This window comes from Oncorhynchus kisutch, linkage group LG13, assembly GCF_002021735.2.
Source record: "Oncorhynchus kisutch isolate 150728-3 linkage group LG13, Okis_V2, whole genome shotgun sequence".
NCBI lineage: Eukaryota > Metazoa > Chordata > Actinopteri > Salmoniformes > Salmonidae > Oncorhynchus > Oncorhynchus kisutch.
This window is the reverse complement of record NC_034186.2, coordinates 62,997,852-63,021,115: the sequence shown is the minus strand read 5'-3', so window position 1 is coordinate 63,021,115 and position 23,264 is coordinate 62,997,852. Positions and strand designations below refer to the sequence as shown.

General features: G+C 42.5%; 1 protein-coding gene across 6 annotated transcripts in view; it reads right to left on the bottom strand.

Annotated features, from left to right (window-relative positions):
- The window catches only part of LOC109901946 (DENN domain-containing protein 4B-like), a 44,161-nt gene extending 20,900 nt beyond the window's left edge, over positions 1–23,261 (bottom strand). For 2 of the 6 annotated variants that reach the window (XM_031786873.1, XM_031786876.1), the window contains exons 1-5: positions 22,865–23,261; positions 1,937–2,254; positions 1,181–1,433; positions 1,003–1,072; positions 625–794 (exon numbers count right to left, since the gene is read on the bottom strand). In XM_031786873.1, coding sequence (XP_031642733.1) covers positions 625–794; positions 1,003–1,072; positions 1,181–1,433; positions 1,937–2,235 — 792 coding nt within the window. In that variant the 5' untranslated portion in view covers positions 2,236–2,254; positions 22,865–23,261. Of the gene's footprint in view, positions 1–624; positions 795–1,002; positions 1,073–1,180; positions 1,434–1,936; positions 2,255–8,474; positions 8,510–22,864 lie in introns of those variants that run through there. The other 4 variants (XM_020497966.2, XM_020497968.2, XM_031786874.1 and 1 more) reach the window with 3 other exon arrangements.
- Between the last annotated feature and the right edge of the window lie 3 nt (positions 23,262–23,264).

Here is a 23,264-nt window from a genome sequence, read left to right as displayed (position 1 = left end):
GTTATCTATCTTAGAAAAAGAATGGCCAGGTCCCCCAGGTGACAGGACAAGGCAGGGGATAAGAAAACACGGCTTGAGTGCAAGGCTGAGAGGAAAGAGCAGAAAATGAAGGATAGGGAACAGAGAAAGGAAAGGGGAAGAGGATGGTGATGGAGATGATGGTGCAGGGAAAGAGTACAGGGGTGATTTGGCTTGAAATAGGTCTGAGGAGGTTCTGGAAACAATTGAAGAAAGGGGTCAGGTTCATCCTGGGAACATCCTAATAGGATGATATGATTTATATTTTGGAATAAACGGGTCTTTTATTATAATTATTTTAGCTTGTTGTCTGGATTTAATATGAATTAGGAAACTTTACTATTACTGTTATGATTGTCACTGTTACATCATGGATGGAGTGAAGTATTTCAATGTCTGACAAATAATGACATCTTAAGTTATTGTCATTTGTTGAAATTGACTGAACCGGTGACTTGCAACAAGCTACAATAGATTATAAATTCACCTGATATTATCTAGAGAAAATTCCTACACATAACCCAATGGACTCAATAGCTCAGCCACGGCGCAGTGTTAAGAGTGTTGGAGAGTGTGTGTGAGAAGAAGGCAGGTAGGCGGACCCACCTTGTCGCCACAGGCGCTAGTGAGGACGAAGGTAGAGAAGACAGGGAGCTGGTACTTGGTGTTGAGGGGCCAGCTCTCCACCGTCACACCCATGGGCAGACAGAACATAGGCACAGACTCTGGCAGGGGGAACGACTCCACGTCCGCTTCCGGATACCGACTGATCAGACCTGGGAAACACACAGACAGAGACAGACAGTTAATAAAAGTACCATTTTGATTAGTGACTACAGAGAGACTTTCATTTTTGGTAGATCTTTCTACTTCTAAATGTATTTAATTGTGAGAAGTAGGTCAATAGGTCTGTTTAAAACGTCACATATCGCGACAGCAGAATGAGTGCTGTGATACCTTCATAATGGAACAGTCTACACTCACCTGCTTCATAGACTAGGGCATTGGCTTTGGCTACAGCTCTCTTGTAGCACAGGTATAAGGCTGGACCCCACTGTGGAGCCAAAACAACAAAGCACAGTGAGAGAGAGAGAGGGATGGAGGGAGAAAGATGAAGAATTAAGTTAAAAAACAGTAGAAAAACAGAGCGCTTCAAACCCACTATGCCAGTGTTGAGGTTCTTCTCCACCCGGCAGAAGGTGTGGGGGGCCACCTCCCCCTTACTGGGCAGCAGGAGGGAGATGTCTGTGACCCCCAGGGTGTGGAGGGCCTGGGACTCTGGGGCCCGGCGGTAAGTCAGGAAGGTGCGGTGGGTGGCGGGCCCCCCGGAGCTCAGGCTGGCTGAGCGGCTGTAGGGGGTGGTCTCGATCACATACCAGCCCTGCTTCACCACCTCTTTGCCCTCGTACAGCACCCTGGGGACCGGGGGAGGGGGCAGAGTCAGGACAATGAGTCAGTCAATGTCACTAGTTATACAGTTAACAGAAACCAATTTCTATCACTCATTCAAGGAAAGCTTTTCTTTTCATGTTTAGAAGACATCCCGCACTTTGTCCAGAATTAATGCATCATGTGACGTGCATAGCTCTTTCCATTAAAGAATCTATGGGTATGTATACAATTACATTTTGCAGTCATGTATGGCTTGGCCAGACATGCTTAATTTAATGATTATGGCGGTTCAGGGCTACATAGCAATAGCATACAATAAAACCTTCGTGGTCACACGTACATGGTTACAGCATGCAGTATGTCGATAATTGCATAATGCAAGCTCAAAGCATTGTTATGCATTAGCTACAGTATGTGAACTCCAAGCACCATGCATAGCTTTAAATTGATGCTGTGGCTAATGTCTGACTCCAGCATCCATTAGAATAGAATGATCATTTTTTTCATCACTGCTGGAGTGTCTCACCCGAGGTCGAGGATGGGTGGCTTGTCATGCCCACGGCGGTAACACAGGTACATGTGGGGGTTGTTGATGAGTCCGGTGCTCAGCTCTGCCGGGTGGCCCCCCTGGGTCTTCTCGATGCAGGTGAAGCCCTCAGGCACCTCCTCCCCCAAGCCCCGGGCGATCACCGCCAGGTCTATGACCGGCTCCACCACCCGGCCCCCTCTCTGCTGGCCCTCTTCGTCCAGTGGGGCCGAGCCCCCCGGGGCCAGCCCTGCCACCACAAAGTAGTCCACTAGCTGGGGGCATTTCTCCTCCATCATGCCTCCTGTCTGCCAACTGCTGTGGAGAGGGAGGGAGAGGGGGAGAAAAAGAAAGCGAGAAGTAGACGGAGGGGGAACCAAATTGAGATTGTGCGATCTTGCTTATGTAAACATAACTGCTGAGCAATTGATGATGAATGGATTTCTTTCTTTCCGACAGTCTTATAGAAACTAACCCTTATTACTCATACTGACAATATTTGGTTCTCATCATTGGCAATAGATAAACAACCAGGAGAGTGATAACAATATCACTGCACGTGGATTCCGCACAGTCCCACACAAATATTTATTTTTGACTCAAAGGCCTTGAGTCATTCGCATTTCATACAGATATGACCCGTCTGAGAGGTAGTCTGAGGGTCAACAATAAGCTGCTAAATTCTGCTGAGATGGGAGATCCAACCAATTACCACTCATCCTCTCCCCACCCATTAGTTGAGTTTGTTTATTTCAGTATACATGGCAACTAAAAGTTGGATTTCATATGCATCAGGAAATACAACAGGAAAACAAAACAATAAATGTGATACAGTTGGCAAATCAAGAAAGTTAAGAAGTCGTAGATGGGATCAGGCTTGCACTTCGGATGGTCAGCCGAGGTCCGTAGCCTCAGCAGCACAGAGTGCACCTCTCCATTCCCAACTTCCTCTCTGTGCTTTGGACTTCGTAGATAAATCTATCCCTACCCTAACCCTTTGTAGATGCCAATCCTGCCACTGGCTCACCATACATTTTGTGACTGTCAGAGTAGTGGACAATCTTCACTACTGCAAGCCATCTCTGCTAATGTAGTCCTATTTACTTCTGTAGTGTTGCGGCATTCAAAGCTAGCTAGCCAACATCGCTAGTAAGGTAAACCAAACCAAACGCCAACAAATACGTCAACTCTATTTAAAAGCTAATCAAAAAACTAAAAGCGATTCAGCAAATCATTAGAAACAAATCATGTGGATTCCTTCTCCAATCATTTCAGAGGGAGCATTACTGTCTAGAGAGCATTTATACAGGATGGATAGGCCTTCCTCACAGAGTGGATGAGTCGATAAGTCACTGCTAGGAAGACAGGACAGTGCCGGAAACTGAAGTCATTTTAATTATTCTTAGCAATGATTTAGGAATCCTTGTAAGTTAGGTTAGCTAGGTTGCCACTTGTTGTTAGCCAATTGGAATTTAACTTCAGATCATTAAAATAAATAGCTAGCCAGCTACTTAACCCTGTTGCCCAAAGATAAAGCGAGCTGGCTGCTTATAACGTTATCTGGCTAGTGAGGCTCGACCAGACCGGTTTATGTGTTGTGAAGCTAGCCATAGTAAGGATTAGGCACAAGTGGAATTTACAGTTTGCCTTCAAAATAAAAGTATGTCATTGACAGTTATACAAATGAATACATAGTAGAATTATGCCATACTTTTATTTTGAAGGCTAGCCGCAAAGTCCACTATTGTCCGACCACCATTAATCAAATAAGAACTGTCTTATAAATTAGGGTTATTTTAGATGACACCTAGCTATATAGTTAGCTAGCTAACTATTGCTACTGAAACACGTCGTTTTGCTATGCTTTAAGGGAAGAACATTGTTTGCATCCATGAGCTAGCTAGCTTTTCTTTATGACCAGCACTGTAGGTGAGCGAGACAACTTTCCCAGCATCATAGCATACGTATCGATGAATCGTTGTGACATATGAAATGATAGTGTAATAACGACGTAAAAAATGTACGTTAAATTATTATGTGACGTGCCGTCATATTAAGGTCTGCATTGGTCAACAAACCTATTTGACACATTAAATCGTATATTTTTTGACACGCAAAGACCCAAACGAGTTCCATAGAAATCCTGGTTGAGAATGAAGCGACTGAAAAACGAAATAGCACAGCAAGTAAGTGAAATAAATAGGTTTCAATTATGTTTTACTGGTAATGGGTACATATGTACATGCCAACAAATTAACTTTTTGGTCAGTGTGTGTGTGTAACCTTTATTTAACTAGGCAAGTCAGTTAAGAACAAAGTATTATTTACAATGACAGCCTACCCCAGCCAAATTGTGTATATACAGCCTAGATTCGACCCAGGGACTGTAGTGACACCTCTTGCACTGAGATGCAGTGCCTTAATACGCTGCGTCGATGTGTGTGTGTGTGTTAACTATTTAACTGTACTAGAATGCTTAAAAGGCTGCTAAACATTTTTATATCGGTTATCGATATCGTTTTTTTTGTAAGAAAAATATTGGATTTTGGTAAATCGGCCAAAAATGTCATATTGGTGCATCTCACTAGTAGAGGTCGACCGATTATGATTTTTCTACGCCGATCAAAAATGTCATATTGGTGCATCTCACTAGTAGAGGTCGACCGATTATGATTTTTCTACGCCGATACCGATTAATGGAGGCCAAAAAAATGCCGAAACCGATAAAAATAAAAAAAATCTGCCAATTTATTTATTTATTTATATATATATATATATATATATATATATACACATACACACACACATACATACAGTGGGGTAAAAAAGTAATTAGTCAGCCACCAATTGTGCAAGTTCTCCCACTTAAAAAGATGAGAGGCCTGTAATTTTCATCATAGGTACACTTCAACTATGACAGACAAAATGAGAAGAAAAAAAAAAATCCCGAAAATCACATTGTAGGATTTTTAATGAATTTATTTGCAAATTATGGTGGAAAATAAGTATTTGGTCAATAACAAACGTTTATCTCAATACTATATACCCTTTGTTGGCAATGACAGAGGTCAAACGTTTTCTGTAAGTCTTCACAAGGTTTTCACATACTGTTGCTGGTATTTTGGCCCATTCCTCCATGCAGATCTCCTCTAGAGCAGTGATGTTTTGGGGCTGTTGCTGGGCAACACAGACTTTCAACTCCCTCCAAAGATTTTCTATGGGGTTGAGATCTGGAGACTGGCTAGGCCACTCCAGGACCTTCAAATGCTTCTTACGAAGCCAATCCTTCGTTGCCCGGGCGGTGTGTTTGGGATCATTGTCATGCTGAAAGACCCAGCCACATTTAATCTTCAATGCCCTTGCTGATGGAAGGAGGTTTTCACTCAAAATCTCACGATACATGGCCCCATTCATTCTTTCCTTTACATGGATCAGTCGTCCTGGTCCCTTTGCAGAAAAACAGCCCCAAAGCATGATGTTTCCACCCCCATGCTTCACAGTAGGTATGGTGTTCTTTGGATGCAACTCAGCATTCTTTGTTCTCCAAACACAACGAGTTGAGTTTTTACCAAAAAGTTCTATTTTGGTTTCATCTGACCATATGACATTCTCCCAATCTTCTTCTGGATCATCCAAATGCTCTCTAGCAAACTTCAGGGATTCTCTGCCTCTAACCCTATTACAGTGGCTGAGTCACTGGCTTACTAGGGCTCTTTCATACCGTCCCTAGGAGGGGTGCGTCACTTGAGTGGGTTGAGTCACTGATGTGATCTTCCTGTCTGGGTTGGCACCCCCCCTTGGGTTGTGCCGTGGCGGAGATCTTTGTGGGCTATACTCAGCCTTGTCTCAGGATGGTAAGTTGGTGGTTGAAGATATCCCTCTGGTGGTGTGGGGGCTGTGCTTTGGCAAAGCGGGTGGGGTTATATCCTTCCTGTTTGGCCCTGTCCGGGGGTGTCATCGGACGGGGCCACAGTGTCTCCTGACACCTCCTGTCTCAGGCTCCAGTATTTATGCTGCAGTAGTTTATGTGTCGGGGGGCTAGGGTCAGTTTGTTATATCTGGAGTACTTCTGTCCTATCCGGTGTCCTGTGTGAATTTAAGTATGCTCTCTATAATTCTCTTTCTTTCTCTCTTTCTTTCTTTCTCTCTCTCGGAGGACCTGAGCCCTAGGACCATGCCTCAGGAGTACCTGACATGATGACTCCTTGCTGTCCCCAGTCCACCTGGCCGTGCTGCTGCTCCAGTTTCAACTGTTCTGCCTGTGATTATTATTATTATTATTATTTGACCATGCTGGTCATTTATGAACATTTGAACAACTTGGCCATGTTCTGTTATAATCTCCACCCGGCACAGCCAGAAGAGGACTGGCCACCCCACATAGCCTGGTTCCTCTCTAGGTTTCTTCCTAGGTTTTGGCCTTTCTAGGGAGTTTTTCCTAGCCACCGTGCTTCAACACCTGCATTGCTTGCTGTTTGGAGTTTTAGGCTGGGTTTCTGTACAGCACTTTGAGATATCAGCTGATGTACGAAGGGCTATATAAATACATTTGATTTGATTCAGACGGGCCTGGACATCTACTGGCTTAAGCAGGGGGACACGTCTGGCACTGCAGGATTTGAGTCCCCTGGCGGCGTAGTGTGTTACTGATGGTAGGCTTTGTTACTTTGGTCCCAGCTCTCTGCAGGTCATTCACTAGGTCCCCCGTGTGGTTCTGGGATTTTTGCTCGCCGTTCTTGTGATCATTTTGACCCCACGGGGTGAGATCTTGCGTGGAGCCCCAGATCGAGGGAGATTATCAGTGGTCTTGTATGTCTTCCATTTCCTAATAATTGCTCCCACAGTTGATTTCTTCAAACCAAGCTGCTTACCTATTGCAGATTCAGTCTTCCCAGCCTGGTGCAGGTCTACAATTTTGTTTCTGGTGTCCTTTGACAGCTCTTTGGTCTTGGCCATAGTGGAGTTTGGAGTGTGACTGTTTGAGGTTGTGGACAGGTGTCTTTTATACTGATAACAAGTTCAAACAGGTGCCATTAATACAGGTAACGAGTGGAGGACAGAGGAGCCTCTTAAAGAAGAAGTTACAGGTCTGTGAGAGCCAGAAATCTTGCTTGTTTGTAGGTGACCAAATACTTATTTTCCACCATAATTTGCAAATAAATTCCAAAAAAATCCTACAATGTGATTTTCTGGATTATTTTTTTTCTAATTTTGTCTGTCATAGTTGAAGTGTACCTATGATGAAAATTACAGGCCTCATCTTTTTAAGTGGGAGAACTTGCACAATTGGTGGCTGACTAAATACTTTTTTGCCCCACTGTATGTATATATATTTGTAATAATGACAATTACAACAATACTGAATGAACACTTATTTTAACTTAATATAATACATCAAAATCAATTTAGTCTAAAAAATAATGAAACATGTTCAATTTGGTTTAAATAATGCAAAACCAAAGTGTTGGAGAAGAAAGTAAAAGTGCAATATGTGCCATGTAAAAAAGCTAATGTTTAAGTTCCTTGCTCAGAACATATGAAAGCTGGTGGTTCCTTTTAACATGAGTCTTCAATATTCCCAGGTAAGAAGTTTTAGGTTGTAGTTATTGTTAGGACTATTGCTCTCTATACCATTTGTATTTAATATACCTTTGACTATAGGATGTTCTAATAGGTACTTTAGTATTGCCAGCCTATTCTCGGGAGTTGATAGGCTTGAAGTCATAAACAGTGCAATGCTTGAAGCACAGAGAAGAGCTTCTGGCAAATGCAGGAAAGTGCTGTTTGAATGAATGCTTACGAGCCTACTGCTGCCTACCACCGCTCAGTCAGACTGCTCTATCAAATCACAGACTTAATTATAATATAATAACACAGAAATACGATCCTTAGGTCGTATTAATTAATATGGTAAAATCCGGAAACTATCATTTCTAAAACAAAACTTCATAATTTCGAAAACAAAAATACGGAACCATTCTGTATTTTATCTAACAGGTGGCATCCCTAAGTCTAAATATTGCTGTTACATTGCACAACCCTCAATGTTATGTCATAATTATGTACAAGTCTGGCAAATTAATTACGGTCATTGTTAGGAAGAAATGGTCTTCACACACTTCGCAACGTGCCAGGCAGCCCAAACTGCTGCATATACCCTGACTCTGCTTGCACGGAACGCAAGAGTAGCGACACAATTTCCCTAGTTAAAAGAAATTCATGTTAGCAGGCAATATTAACTAAATATGCAGGTTTAAAATATATATTTGTGTATTGATTTTAAGAAAGGCATTGATGTTTATGGTTAGGTACACATTGGTGCAACGACAGTGCTTTTTTCGCGAATGCGCTTGTTAAATCACCTGTTTGGTGAAGTAGTTTGTGATTCAATGATAAGTGAACAGGCACCGCACTGATTATATGCAACGCAGGACAAGCTAGATAAACTAGTAAAATCATCAACCATGTGTAGTTAACTAGTGATTATGTTAAGATTTATCTTTTATAAAAAACAGTTTAATGCTAACTAGCACCTTACCTCGGCTCCTTGCTGCACTCGTATAACAGGTGGTCAGCCTGCCACGGAGTCTCCTCGTGGAGTGCAATGTAATCGGCCATAATCGGTGTCCAGAAATGCCGATTACCGATTGTTATGAAAACTTGAAATTGGCCATTCCGATTAATCGGTCGACCTATAAACACTAGTATTTAGCACATCTAACGCGTAAGAGTACATATGCATGCCTAGAGTGTGAGAGAATTACTAAAAGGGCCTTGAAAAAGTGAGAGTAGAGGAAATCGATGGAGGTTGGGCTCCAAACGTTGACTGGCAAACAGGAAGTGGCCACTGGCAGCCTGTTTCCTGTTATATTCCAAGAGTTCATCAGTAGCTTCCTTGTGACACTGGAGCACGGTGACACATGTCCAGGGGGAATTTATGACAGGCTACAGGAGGTAATAATATACAGTGAGCTCGAAAATGACAATTTGTTGTTGTTTTGGCTCTGTACATCAGCACTTTGGATTTTAAATTATACAACAAATAAAATAACTTTGAGGTTAAAGTGCAGACTGTCAGCTTTAATTTGCAGGTATTTTCATCCATATCGGTGAACCGTTTAGAACGGTTTTTGTACATAGTTCCCCCATTTTAGGGGACCAAAAGTATTGGGACAAATTCACTTATATGTGCATTATATGAGGATTCTAGCATGACTACAGATAATCCTGAATTAATTGTGAACAACGATGAGTGAACAAGTTAGACACATATATAATACACCCCCCCCCCCCCCATAATGCTGACCTCCCGTTATTGTTATGTTTAGAGGTTAGCACGTCTTCGGGGTATGATATGTGTGCATATTTGATGCAAAACAAACACACCAGTATAACGGATCTGTTAGGCCCTAAGGCCTACAATGGTACTATAATAAAAGGGTGTTGCCCTGCTGGGAGCTTGTCAAGGACACTGAACCTCGGGGTTTTTCAGAAATTGCTGATGTAGGCTAATAATTGCTGGTTCCCTTTTTCATAATACCCTACGTGCATGGTAACGTTCACTTTCTATCTCTCACACACACGCTTGCAAATGTACACACAAACACACACACACACTGGAAAACCCCTTTTGAGTACTGGATTGCCCCAATGTCCAACATGTCTTAATATTAGTCACAATCCCTGCGACTGCAAGTTATTTCAATATGTTTGTCAATATTACTAAGAAATGAATTCATTAAAACTGTCAGTGGTTTGAGCGAGAGAGCGCGCAAAAGAGAGAGCGAGCTCTGGAACTAGAGCGCCCACATCCTGACAAGAGGCTTTTGAAGTCCCATTCGTATGAAACCCAGTGCATCATAGATATAGAATTGAATACGCCATATTTAGACAAGCAACAAGAGAGAAGTAAAGGTCTTATTCCCCAGAATTATGACATGTCTGACAGTACACTTCAGCCTTGAAGCAGTGGACCACCACCATGATCATACGAGCTGACATCAATGTGAAGTATTAGACCATGGCCTACTACTGAAGAAGATGGGTTGTTTTAGGGCAGGGGTTCGGTCTGTCATTCTGCTAGTTCTTTCCTCCCTGACTGATAACAAGTGCGGCCGTCAAGGACTAGAGTTGTGCATCCCTGCTTGGTTGAACTAATGTCAGACTTTCTGAGTCATAACTCTTGAAAAACATCTACAGGCGTACACAGATGACATACGATTAAAACAAGTTGAGCACATGAATTCGGGTCGCTACCCACTTCACCATCTAGTCTGTATTGCATCTTGACCATATCAGCCAGCCTCTCCCTCTGGCTGCTTTTCCAGATATTATAATAATTGACTTATATTATTATTCAGTGAGGTGATACAATACTTGAACATCTTGACCATGTTCTGTTATAATCTCCACCCGGCACAGCCAGAAGAGGACTGGCCACACCTCATAGCCTGGTTCCTCTCTAGGTTTCTTCCTAGGTTTTGGCCTTTCTAGGGAGTTTTTCCTAGCCACCGTGCTTCTACACCTGCATTGCTTGCTGTTTGGGGTTTTAGGCTGGGTTTCTGTACAGCACTTTGAAATATCAGCTGATGTACAAAGGGCTATATAAATAAATTTGATTTGAATACTTAAACATACAAAAACAAAAGTCTTGTGTGCAACCTGAGAGTTCACCAAGAAATCATTGAGAAACAGTGGCTTAAACAATTTGTCAAAATAGGCTAGCTAATGCTCAAACAAAACTGCAACTGAAAGCCTTCCAGCCACTCACATCACACCTCAACCTCCTCAGAAACGTAGTTTCAAACAAGCAGGAAATAAAAAGAGCCACAAGATATTTAAAACAGGTCATGAGTTTGGTTCTTCTTTTAATTCACCTGCTATTATTGAGCACCAGCCGGGCTGGAAGGCCTGAATATATATTTCCAAAATATTATAAACCTCTAATGCAAGCTACTGAGGAATGAGTCATTTCAATGAACATTTTCTAGGAAAGGAGAAATTTACTCTACCGTACATAGGTTAAATCCCCATATCAGTCAAATAAAGCAGTTAGTTATAGCTCACTGTGTATGTGAATTACAGTGTAGCTTTGCCTCCAACTGATTGAGAAGAGTTATTTCTGAGCCTGTGCAGTGACAACACTCAACCCGCACTCCCACATCTCTACAGGTGTGAGCTCCTGATAAGGACACCCCAAACGGACAAGGAGAGCTCTGTTCAGGCTTGGCAGCTAGAAATCCTGCCCCTGAACTGGCAGACTGACACTCTCACTCTTCCTATACAGCAGGTTCTAAAACTCCTGACATGTTTGAGAATGTGTGAAATGATGTGTGTGAAGAGGTGCTACACGCATCATTTCACACGTCAACATTTCTTCATAGCTTTGTCAATAACACCCTCGAAAAAACAGATTTTTACTTTGTGTTATGCAATACCTAGGGGAACATTTTGACAGCACAAAAACGTGGAGATCTTTAAAAAAAACTTCCAGATAATTTCCAATACTCACCACAGCACTCACAAAATGTATTTGAAATACAGCAGAATGTACAGTGCTAACAGATCTTTATGAACACTTGTATCTTGCAACTTAATGCCATACATTCTTCCTCAAAATACACTTGCCAGCTGATTTGGGGAGTTTTTCCTAGCCACCGTGCTTCTACACCTGCATTGCTTGCTGTTTGGGGTTTTAGGCTGGGTTTCTGTACAGCACTTTGTGACATCAGCTGATGTAAGAAGGGCTTCATAAATACATTTGATTGATTGAAATAAATTTGATTGATTTGCCTGTCAAAACAATGCTTAAGATAAAGTTGTTAGCCATGAATGCTGTCCAGAGGCAGTGCCTTTGCTCTTGTCAGAATGCTGCTGCCCATAGCTGGCATTCAACCAGAGCCACAGCTAGTGACAGAGGAGGTATTCAGGGTCACTCTTCCCAGCGAGATGATGCTGGAAGTCAGCAACAGGGAGAGAGATGCCTGGTAGCTGGTACAGCCACGCCCACGCCAACTCAGGGGCATCGCCACAATACCATTCTAAAATGGAGGCCCGGCCGCCCCACAATGCCCGTTTTGTGTGCACGGGGCAAGCACGTGATGATGTTAAGAGGGGACATACATACACACACACGCGTGCATAGCCTACACACACACACCGTTAACAGAGTGAGGCCCAGAGGGGAGTACTTTACCACAATGGTCATTTCACAAGCTCACCACAATAAATAGCATTATCCAAAGTGTTGACAGTGTGAAAAAGCCATTATCACACACTGTTTACCAAAGACCACAACTCTGACTTGACAGAGCTCCTTGGAGAAAAAAAGTATAGACCTAGAAGAGTGATAGTGGAACAACACGATAGGGGACCCTTCCATTAGTGTGAAGTTAACTTGAAGGGTATGATTAAATATTGTAGGGTGGTGGGGGGACAAATCCTTCTCTGTCCAGTCAGCATGTTGTTATGAAGGTGATCTCGGCCCATTAGACCACCAAAGAGAAGGCATGACCAGTGTTTTTGGACGTTATCAGGATTCGACAAGCTATGCTCCTCCTTCTTGGAGTCAGTGGTACTTAACTAAAACTAGCACTAGAGGGTAGACTAAAATTGATGTTAGATCATCGGATGTACGAGTGACATCTCATGGGCCAGTGCCAGTCCAGGGGTTGAGAAACACTTAATGACACTCTCTAGATGACACATGAGTCATGACTCGGCAAGGGGATTCATAAATAGCGGGCTGGGGATAGTAGACAAACTAGGTCAACAATCCAACCTAAACATGGCCTGGCTGAGACATTCTAACTGAGCCATGGTATACCTGAGGTACAGGTATAAGGTTGATACAGATTAGGCCTAAACCTACCTAATAAGCTTCATGTGGATACTGTGTTTAATTCTTAATTCATCACCCTGTATTCAGCAAGTCAATAGTAAACAGCACGCACCATGTGTTGTTCAATATTTGACTCTGGGATTTTCAAAGTAGTTCTTAAACATTGTCTCGCTGATGTTGCAACACAGACTGGCAGAACTAAAATGATCAGGGAGCAAGAGTGTCTTCGATGTGGATAACTTCCAGAGTTGATCCTTGATAATGCTTTGATCAATCTAAATGCCATCCACAATTAAATTCAGGAAACTTGATACAGGCAACCACAGTGGGAAAGGTTAGTCATTTCGCTTACTCCAAAAAAACAACACGACTAGGCCTACTTAGTCTCAATTCAAACAAAAGGTTTTCCTCTGTTATTCACTCTCCCCCTACTCACTTTCCTAGGCCATAACAAACTAAAAGGGGTCGAGAACAAAACCAACACAGAGAGCCTCTCAGGCTGCATGGTTCCCTGACCACGTCACAACGCAACATTGTCCAGGGTGTCTGGATTCACCCTGGTAATACCTCAGGGCAAGGAAGACACACCACTCTCAAGACCACAGAAGATTGTAATAACAGTTCTGGTTGGTTCACCCAAAGTCAGAGAGCCAAACAGATTCCTAGGCCTCGGTGGCCCTAACACCAGGGTTCATGCTACCAGCGCTGTTAATTCCGCTCCGGCAGCGTCCATTGAGCCACGTGGCTGGCACTGTCTCTTACTGTCAGCACTCCTGAGAAATGGTTATTTCAAATGACGCTTCTATTTAAAGCCTGCTCAGAGAGTCGGTTCTGCCCCTCTCTGAAGCCTCTCGCTTAAAACGGCTTCAGCAGCACTCTTCTCTCTCTGTTGCTGCTGAAGTATTAGAATTCAAATTCAAACGTCTCCAGGTATTGGTGTGATAACTGACTTGCACTTCAACATACAGCAGCTTCCCAGGATTTCTGGAAAACTGTCTCCGGTGGGCCTCGTCAAAATGTAAAGGATTAGCCTATTGCCAAACAACATGGGAAAAGACACGGGACCTAACTGTTGAAATGAGAGAAAAAAAATAATGACAGACACTTGGAGATTAAGATAAAGTTATAAATATCCAAGACTGCCTTCTGGGCGAGGCTGAGAGCATCATGAAAGGCTCTTCAGTCAATGCTGGCTTAAGTGTACCATATGATGCACCAAGCAACGATCTCATTATCTCGAATTTGGATACTATCCATGAAAATAAAAAAGTGTCCGTAATTTAAAAAAAATGCTAGAACCAAGATGTATCCATCCACATTTAACAGTTGGTAGGGTACTAGACAATGTTAGAGATTTTGGTGTGGGCAATTGCCAATTACTGTGATTGTTCTACCAAGATCGAATGCCCATATATTCCTTGTTGTGGAGCACTGGGCTTTGGCCTAACCCCTATGGTAATGTGGCTAAAGTGTTTATGCTAGTTTAGTGGATAGAGGACGGAGGGACAGACTTCGCCTTTATCTGGCAGAGATGGAGTTCGGAAAGAGAAAGAAAGGTAGAGGAAGGAGGGATGAACTACAGACTGTAGCAAGGGAACTGGATTTGTGTGTGTACGACAGGGGGGGATAGACGAAGTGTGTGTGTGTGTGTGTGTGTGTGTGTGTGTGTGTGTGTGTGTGTGTGTGTGTGTGTGTGTAGGTGACACACTGAAGGTTGCAAAGTCAGCTAGGGCTGACAGAAAGTAAAAGCAACAGAGGAAGACAGGATTGAAGGGACAGATGACAGGGAAGAGGCAGAGAGAATGATAGACAGAAAGAGAAAAGGAGAGGAGAGAAAGGAAGTGTGGAGAGAGAGGTTTATTTTGAGCAGTTGCCAGGTTTGATTTAGCCAGCACAAGTGGGCTGATCATTACATTGCAGTGGACAAATATATTCCTTGACGTTGAACGAGGTGGACTATAAAATGTGGCTATAACTGATATTCATGCATTTCTCTACTATAACTTTAATTTCTCCTCTGTGTTGCATAATGCAGCATACAGTAGGCCTACATATTACACACGGTATGAGGCTTAAGTGATGCTCTGTTTTGAGAACAGTAATTTACACTGCTTTAGCCATAGCTAGTAAGGAAAAGATACAGGATGCAAGTGAAAAGAGGAGATGGATACATAATCTTGACACTGGCCATTTACCAATGGGGCTCTAGGCTATAGAGCTGTTCTCAAAACGAATCATAGTGTATGTGAGTGCAGACAACCCAACAGTAGCAATACGAGGCTAAGCATTGTGAACAAGGCCCTATAGCACAGTGTATAATGAGGCTGTTACAGCAGTACAAAGGACAGATTCTTGGACAGGTGATAGACTGGCTGACTGTTACTAAGCCTGTTTCTACAACAGCATCAGGTTTGCTTTTAGAGTACCCGTTTAGAGGCTGACAACGATACACAGGTTTAGGCTGACAGAGGGGTTACATGAGTTTCAATGGCCTCCCAACCTGACTTCATTGTGGAGTGAGGAATAACAAAGTCTGTTTGCTTTCCATCTGCATTATCAGTGATCACAGTGCACCTGGGCTCCACCAGGAAAAGTAGACCCAACCCGCATCATCCCACAAATCTATTCACATCATATTCTCCCAACACTACACCCACTTCCTAATCCGATATTCACTAGTTGATGACGTGCCACTTCCTCAGATTGCCAGCTGCCTAGGCACTTTCAACCCATGAATGTAAGACCTCATTCCTCTTATGATGACGGGGGAGGGCCATACACATCTGGGAAGGACTCTCTAGCATTTCCTCAGAATCAACTTGTATTTGTCACATTACGGTGAAATGCATACTTACAAGCCCTTAACCAACAATGCAGTTCAAGAAATAGAGTTAAAATATTTACATAATAAAGTAAAAATAAATAAAAACAATCAAAAAGTAACAAATGTACATAATAATGAGGCTATATAAAGGGGGTACTGGTACCGAGTCAATGACTGGGGGTACAGGTTACTCAGTCATTTGTAAAGTGACAATGAATAGTTAATAAACAGAGAGTAGCAGCAGTGTAAAAACAAAGTGTAGACAGTCTAGGTGGTCATTTGATTAGTTGTTCAGCAGTCTTATGGCTTGGGGGTAGGAGCTGTTAAGGAGCCTTTTGGTCCAAGACTTGGCGCTCTGGTACCGCTTGCCATGCAGTAGCAAAGAGAACAGTCTATGATTTGGGTGACTGTAGTCTTTGACAATTTTTTGGGCCTTCCTCTGACACGTCTAGCATACAGGTCCTGGGTGGCAAGCAGTTGCCATACTAGAAGGTGATGCAACCGGTCAGGATGCTCTCGATGGTGCAGCTGTAAAACCTTTTGAGGATTTGAGGACCCATGCCAAATCTTTTCAGTCTCCTGAAGGGGAAAAGGTGTTGGTGTGCCCTCTTCACAACCGTCTTGGTGTGTTTGGACCATGATAGTTTGTTGGTGATGTGGATACTAAGGAACCTGAAGCTCTCTACCCGCTCCACTTCAGTCCAGTCCAGTCGATGTGAATGGGGGCGTGTTTGGCCCTCGTATTCCTATAGTCCAGGATCAGCTCCTTTGTCTTGCTCACATTGAGAGAGAGGTTGTGGTCCTGTTACCACACTGCCAGGTGTCAGACCTCCCTATAGGCTGTCAGGCCTACCACTATTGTCGTCAGCAAACTTAATGATGGTGTTTGAATCATGCTTGGCCATGCAGTTGTGGGTGAACAAGTAGTACAGGAGGGGACTAAGCACGCACCCCTGAGGGGCCCCAGTGTTGAGGATCAGCGTGGCAGATGTGTTGTTACCTACCCTTACCACCTGGGGGCAGCCCGTCAGGAAGTTCAGGATCCAGAGGGAAGTGTTTAATCCCAGGGTCCTTAACTTAGTGATGAGCTTTGAGGGCACTATGGTGTTGAACGCTGAGCTGTAATCAATGAACAGCATTCTCACATAGGTGTTCCTTTTGTCCAGGTGGGAAAGGGCAGTGTGGAGTGCAATTGAGATTGTCCTCTGTGGATCTGTTGGGTCGGTATGCAAATTCGAGTGGGTTTAGGGATTCCGGAATGATGGTGTTGATGTGAGCCATGACCAACCTTTCAAAGCACTTCATGGCTACTGATGTGAGTGCTACGGGGCGGCAATCATTTATGGAGGTTACCTTTGCTTTCTTGGGCACAGGGACTATGGTGGTCTGTTTGAAACATGTAGGTATTACAGACTTGGTCAGGGGGAGGTTGAAAATGTCAGTGAAGACAGTTGGCAGTTGGTCCGTGAATGCTCAGAGTACATGTCCTGGTAATCCGTCTGACCCTGCGGCCTTGTGAATGTTGGCATGTTTAAAGATTTTGCTCACGTCGGCTACAGCGAGTGTGATCACACAGTCGTCTAGAACATCTGGTGCTCTCATGCAAGCTTCAGTGTTGCTTGCCTCGAAGCAAGCAATAAAAGGCATTTAGCTCATCTGGTAGGCTCGTGTCACTGGGCAGCTCGCGGCTGGGTTTCCCTTTGTAGTTCGTAATAGTTTGCAAACCCTGCCACATCCGATGAGCGTCAGAGCCAGTGTAGTAGGATTCAATCTTTGTCCTGTATTGATGCTTTGCCTGTTTAATGGTTCATCTGGGGTCATAGCGGGATTGTCCTGCTCATTGAAAGTGGCATCTCTAGCCTTTAGCTCGGTGCGGATGTTGCCTGCAATCCATGGCTTCTGGTTGGGAAATATAAGTACGGTCACTGTATGGACGCCGTGATCGAGGCACTTATTGATGAAGCCGGTGACTGAGGTGGTATACTCAATTCTATTGGATGAATCCCAGAAGATATTCCAATCTGTGCTAGCAAAACAGTCCTGTGCGTAGCATCCGCGACATCGGACCACTTCCGGTTTGAGTGAGTAACTGGTACTTCCTGCTTTAATTTGAGCTTGTAAGCAGGAATCAGGATAGAATTATGGTCAGATTTTCCAAACGGAGGGCGAGGGAGAATCTGTGCGACACTGGGTCATAAAGCAAAGGTTAGTGGTTTGATGAAGTTGGTGAGGCCAAATTTCACTATTGAGATTAAATGGTATATAACTGCTGGCTGGTACGATGACATCATACTGACACCCTCCCTGTATTAGCCAACTGAACATGTCCCAAGACAAACCCTGGTTCCTCCTTCTAAACATTCCGTTTCCATTTCATTGTTATGACATTCAACAAGGACCATTATATTTTGCATTAACTTACAGGCTTATGTAAATGTAGCACTAGTGTGAAAGGTTAAGCAGAAACATACGCAATCCCTCATGCACAAAGCATAGCCTACTTCTGCAATGAGATATGATGTGAAAAGGGAACTGGGAGTCCTGGAGATAGCATTCCACCTTTAGTGTTTACACTGAGGAGATAGTCTGAGTGAGGCAGACAGTTGGGAGACTAGACATGATTTCAGATAAACATTCTTTACGGAAGGCTCTAACACTACTGATCAGACTATACCTTGAGCATTCGGCTTCTATTGAGAAATTTAAAAATCATAATTCAAAGTAAAGAGCAACCTTCAATTCTGGAATTTGAGTTTCTTGACTGAATTAAAATGTAATTGACTCCCAACCCTAGTGCTCAGAGAGTTATAAACACTGACAGTGTGTTGCTTTGAGGTTACTTTCTTCAAGAAACGTTCCCCAGCTGTAGCAAACCCCTAACAAGAGGTGACAGGTCCCAAGTGTGATCGCAATCTCAGGTATCATGCAGACAGACTACTGTCTACTGACATGAGGAGGCGGCGGCTGTGAAAGAACACTGGATTGCCATAGAGAGGTATAGTTAGCAAAAGCTGATAAGTAAGCCTAAATGAGGACAGAGTACCCTCCGGAAACTATGTCCCAAATTCAACTACAAGGCTATATTGAGTGCTTTAGATGCATGAGGGGCTTTGAGAAAGTTGCCTCTGTGCCTTTATGGGTTGTGACGATAAGTGGAAACAGTCAGTGGACTTTTAGTTGTGCATGGCTAACCTAACTAGTCACTAATTTTCCACTAGTGTAAGTGGTGAGGATATGGAACAATCAACAATGCAAGCTTCCGTTGTCTATGCAGAGGAGTAGCTAAGTAGGACTGCCAGCAGCGAATAGCAGTTGTAATATTATATTACTCATTTCATGTCAGGTAGCTAGCTGTAGGCTCAGTTCCTCTACTTAGAACCAGCTTCTCTTCATTTTAGAAAATAGTGTAAAGAAATTAATCATCTAAACCATCTGTCCAAACCTGTACCTACAACATCTACAGATACATTTAGACTACGTGTGCTATTTTTGTATTTAACCAGGTAGGCCAGTTGAGAACAATTTCTCATTAAAGCAAAGCAGAGCGACAAAAACAACAGAGTTACACATAAACAAACAAAGTCAATAACAATAGAAAAATCTATGTACAGTGTGTGCAAATGTACAAGAGTAGGGAGGAAAGGTAGTAAATAGGCCACAGTTTGCCGAGTAGAGTGTTGGAGGCTATTTTGTAAATGACATCGCCGAAGTCAAGGATCGGTAGGATAGTCAGTTTTACGAGGGTGTTAGGCAGCATGAGTGCTTCTCTGTGTGAGCTCAGTACACCACAACAAAGTAGGCCCACAACCCTACAGCTTATTTTCCCCTACATGAAAATCTAGGTGTGTCAAGTTGAAATCATATTCATTATATTTTGTCTGGAATTGAGTCATCTGTAAGGAATGAATGGGCAAGAGTACATGCTGAGGATTAGACAGCATGTCGATGTTAAGCTCAATTGACATGTGCAAATTGTTATTTTAACAACAGGGGTATGTAACATAGCAATGTTTAAACATCATGAACAGATAGCGAGGCCATGTCATGAGACCAACACTATAGAAAACATTCCATGACATAGCTTTCACCTGGATTCACCAGGTCAGTCTATTATCCCTTGTTGATGTCACTTGTTAAATTCACTTCAATCAGTGTAGATGAAGGGGAGGAGACAGTTTAAAGAAGGATTTTTAAGCCTTGAGACATGGATTGTGTATGTGTGCCATTCAGGCGGTGAATGGGCAAGACAAAATACTTAAGTGCCTTTGAACAGGATATGGTAGTAGGTGCCAGGCGCACCGTTTGTGTCAAGAACTGCAACGATGCTGGGTTTTTCACACTCAACAGTTCCGGTGTGTATCAAGAATGGTTCTCCACCCAAAGGACATCCAGCCAACTTGACACAACTGTGGGATGCAATGGAGTCAAAATGGGTCAGCATTCCTGTGGAACGCTTGACACCTTGTAGAGTCTATGCCCCGACGAATTGAGGCTGTCCTGAGGGCAAAAGCAGGGGGTTGTAACTCCATATTAGGAAGATGTTCAGGCTAACTGTTGTAGAAGATAACATCGCATGAGCTTTCCAAAAATCATGTTTATGTGTTTAGCCTACAATTCTCCCTGCCAACAGATGTTTGACCCTAAACATCACCTATGAGCTTTAAACAGCTCTATTATTGGTCCCTATTCAATATCAGCACAAAAATTGCTACGGGCAAATGATTTTATTCCATATGCTGAAACATTTGTTTGAAACATTGTAAATGGGGAAGAATTTCCAAACAACCGTATTGCCAAAATGATAAGATAAATCAAATCAATGGCAGATGTGAGGCAAGATGCATGACACTGTCAAAATAGTAACGTTGCGCATTGAGAGTAGAGGTGGACCGATTAAATCGGAATGGCCGATCAGTATTTTTGTGTGCCGATTTAAATAAAAATAAAAATAATTATACCTTTATTTAACTAGGCAAGTCAGTTAGGAACACATTCTTATTTTCAATGACGGCCTAGGAACGGTGGGTTAACTGCCTTGTTCAGGGGCAGAACGACAGATTTTCACCTTGTCAGCTCGGGGGATTCAATCTTTCAACCTTACAGTTAACTAGTCCAACGCTCTACGAGGAGCCTGCCTGTTACTCAAATGCAGTAGAAGCCAAGGTAAGTTGCTAGCTAGCATTAAACTTATCTTGTAAAAAACAAAGTATCAATCATAATCACTAGTTACACATGGTTGATGATATTACTCGTTTATCTAGCGTGTCCTGCGTTGCATATAATCAATGCAACGTTGGGGGATGATTTAACAAAAAGCGCATTTGCGAAAAAAAGCACAATCGTTGGACGACTGTACCTAACAATAAACACCAATGCCTTTCCTAAAATCAATACACAGAAGTATATATTTTTAAACCTGCATATTTAGCTAGAAGAAATCCTGGCATAACACACACCCCTGCAAGCATAGCTCAGAGATTCTGGTCCGGCAAGCAAGCTTTATTTATATAGTTATTTGAGATTGACATTTTTGGGGATCATAATATTTATTCATCCTTTATTTAACTAGGCAAGTCAGTTAAGAACAAATTCTTATTTACAATGACAGTCTACCCCGGCCAAACCAGGATGACGCTGGGCCAATTGTGCGCCGCACTATGGGACTCCCAATCACAGTTGGATGTGACGCAGCCTGGATTCGAACCAGGTACTGTAGTGACGTCTCTTGCACTGAGATGCAGTGCCTTGGACCATTGCGCCACCTGGAAAAATATTTAATATTTAATAAGGATTTTCAAAATACTTTAATTATTACTCATTTCCATGTCGGCTCTATGCCTGGAAATGCCCTTCTCCGGTGCAAAGGATTCCAATTTCAAACAGTCCAAAAAGTGTTAAAAAATATAATTTAAACTGCCAATACTGGACATTAACTGAAAAATGTTCTTATGTAGTTTCTTGCAATATCCCTCTGTGACTTTAAAGAACAGCTCTCTCAAAACTGTTATTCCTAAAAGATGTGTCCCGGGGTTTGGTCAACTCCGCCAGATTTCTCTAAAATTCTAAATTAATCAGGAATGAGCAGGGTCAGCATAAGGACCCCTTATTCATGTCCTCATTACATGTAGTGCAACAAGACCACTCATTGTCTGTAAAGTTATCACAGTTTAAACAAACAATATTGGAATCGCCATGGTCAACTGCATCTGCCTGATAGAATATTAATTTTTATTCTAATATGCTACATTTAGTTAGGTTTTAGAATCATAAAATAACTGTGGAAAAACAAAATCGATAGTCTGTGTATACCACTTGAAAAGACGAAACAAGTACTATTCAACTCCGTAAAAACCTCCAGATTTTTGTCTAATGTCAACTCCATCAGAACGCTGAAAGATCAGACAGAATGGGTGTTTTTAATTGGGTATTTTCAAATGAATAATTTTCTATATTTTACAAATGTATTTATATATTTTTTGAGACACAAATATATGTCTGTCTTGAATGTCTGTTGTCAACTCCGTCAATATTTTTTGTAAAAAATGTTCTGGTCAATATTCTGAATAAATATTGCTCGGACCTTGAGGGGCCCACGAAACAACGCTACACGACTGGTAATCCCATATCGTTGTGGAAAATGATGCATTTGCAGGATGTAGGTATGCTTAATACTCAAGCAGAAACACGATAAATGCACAATGCATTTTCTAAATCCACAAAGTACCATGAATGGACAACACGGTTTATGAGATGGCAAATGCAGAGAAATGCGTTCCAATGCAAAACATGATGCACGCGCAGTACAACGTCAAATATCCTTGATCAATGTCCGCGCTGGCAACATATTTTAACATTTTGGACTAGGGGCAGGGAGCACCAGGCGATGTAGTATTACTACCAACCTTTAATTACTTTAAAATCGGTTGTACCATATACATTTGCCAGTGCTTGGTATCACTCGCTGGATCACAACACGGGCCAGCATGAGAAATAGCCTAACGTTACACACACCACACTACTGTTTTATCGCTTCGCACATTAGCCGGTTAGCGCAGCACTACAGATACTTTGGTATTTTGGCTTACAACTATTACTGTGGGTTTCGGGGGTTGAGTTGTCACCATACCTGAATTGTGTGACATTAACCCAGAGCAGAGACAAGTATTAGCTAGCTGACGTTACTTAGCTTCCTAGCTAGCTAACAAACAAAATATTGTGGGGACACTAACGCTACTACCACTATTTAACTAGCAATATAATTTACCTTGTAATCCTTGCTGGCAGTTCTGATTGCTCACTTTGGATATCATCCTGTTTAGGACATATTTAGCGTTTAGCGTCCATGAGTCGGTTTCTAATTAGAGCCTGTGCAGATGTCTCTCGTGTCAGTCCGCTTCTTGCTAGTTGTGAGGTTAGCTGCAAACAGCTCATTCGGTCAAGATGGGAAACTAAAACACTGTCGTACTTCCAGTGCTACAGACTGAAAGAGCTCTCAGAACATTGCGACTTGGTAGTGCGCTACTATTTTACTAATACATACAAACTAATTATTAATTTGTTCAACACCCTGGCGTCTATTGTTGTGCATTTAAAAACACGTTTGCTGTGGCAATATTCATTATAAAAACTAAAGGAAGATGCGAGGGTAAAAACAATTGGTGGAC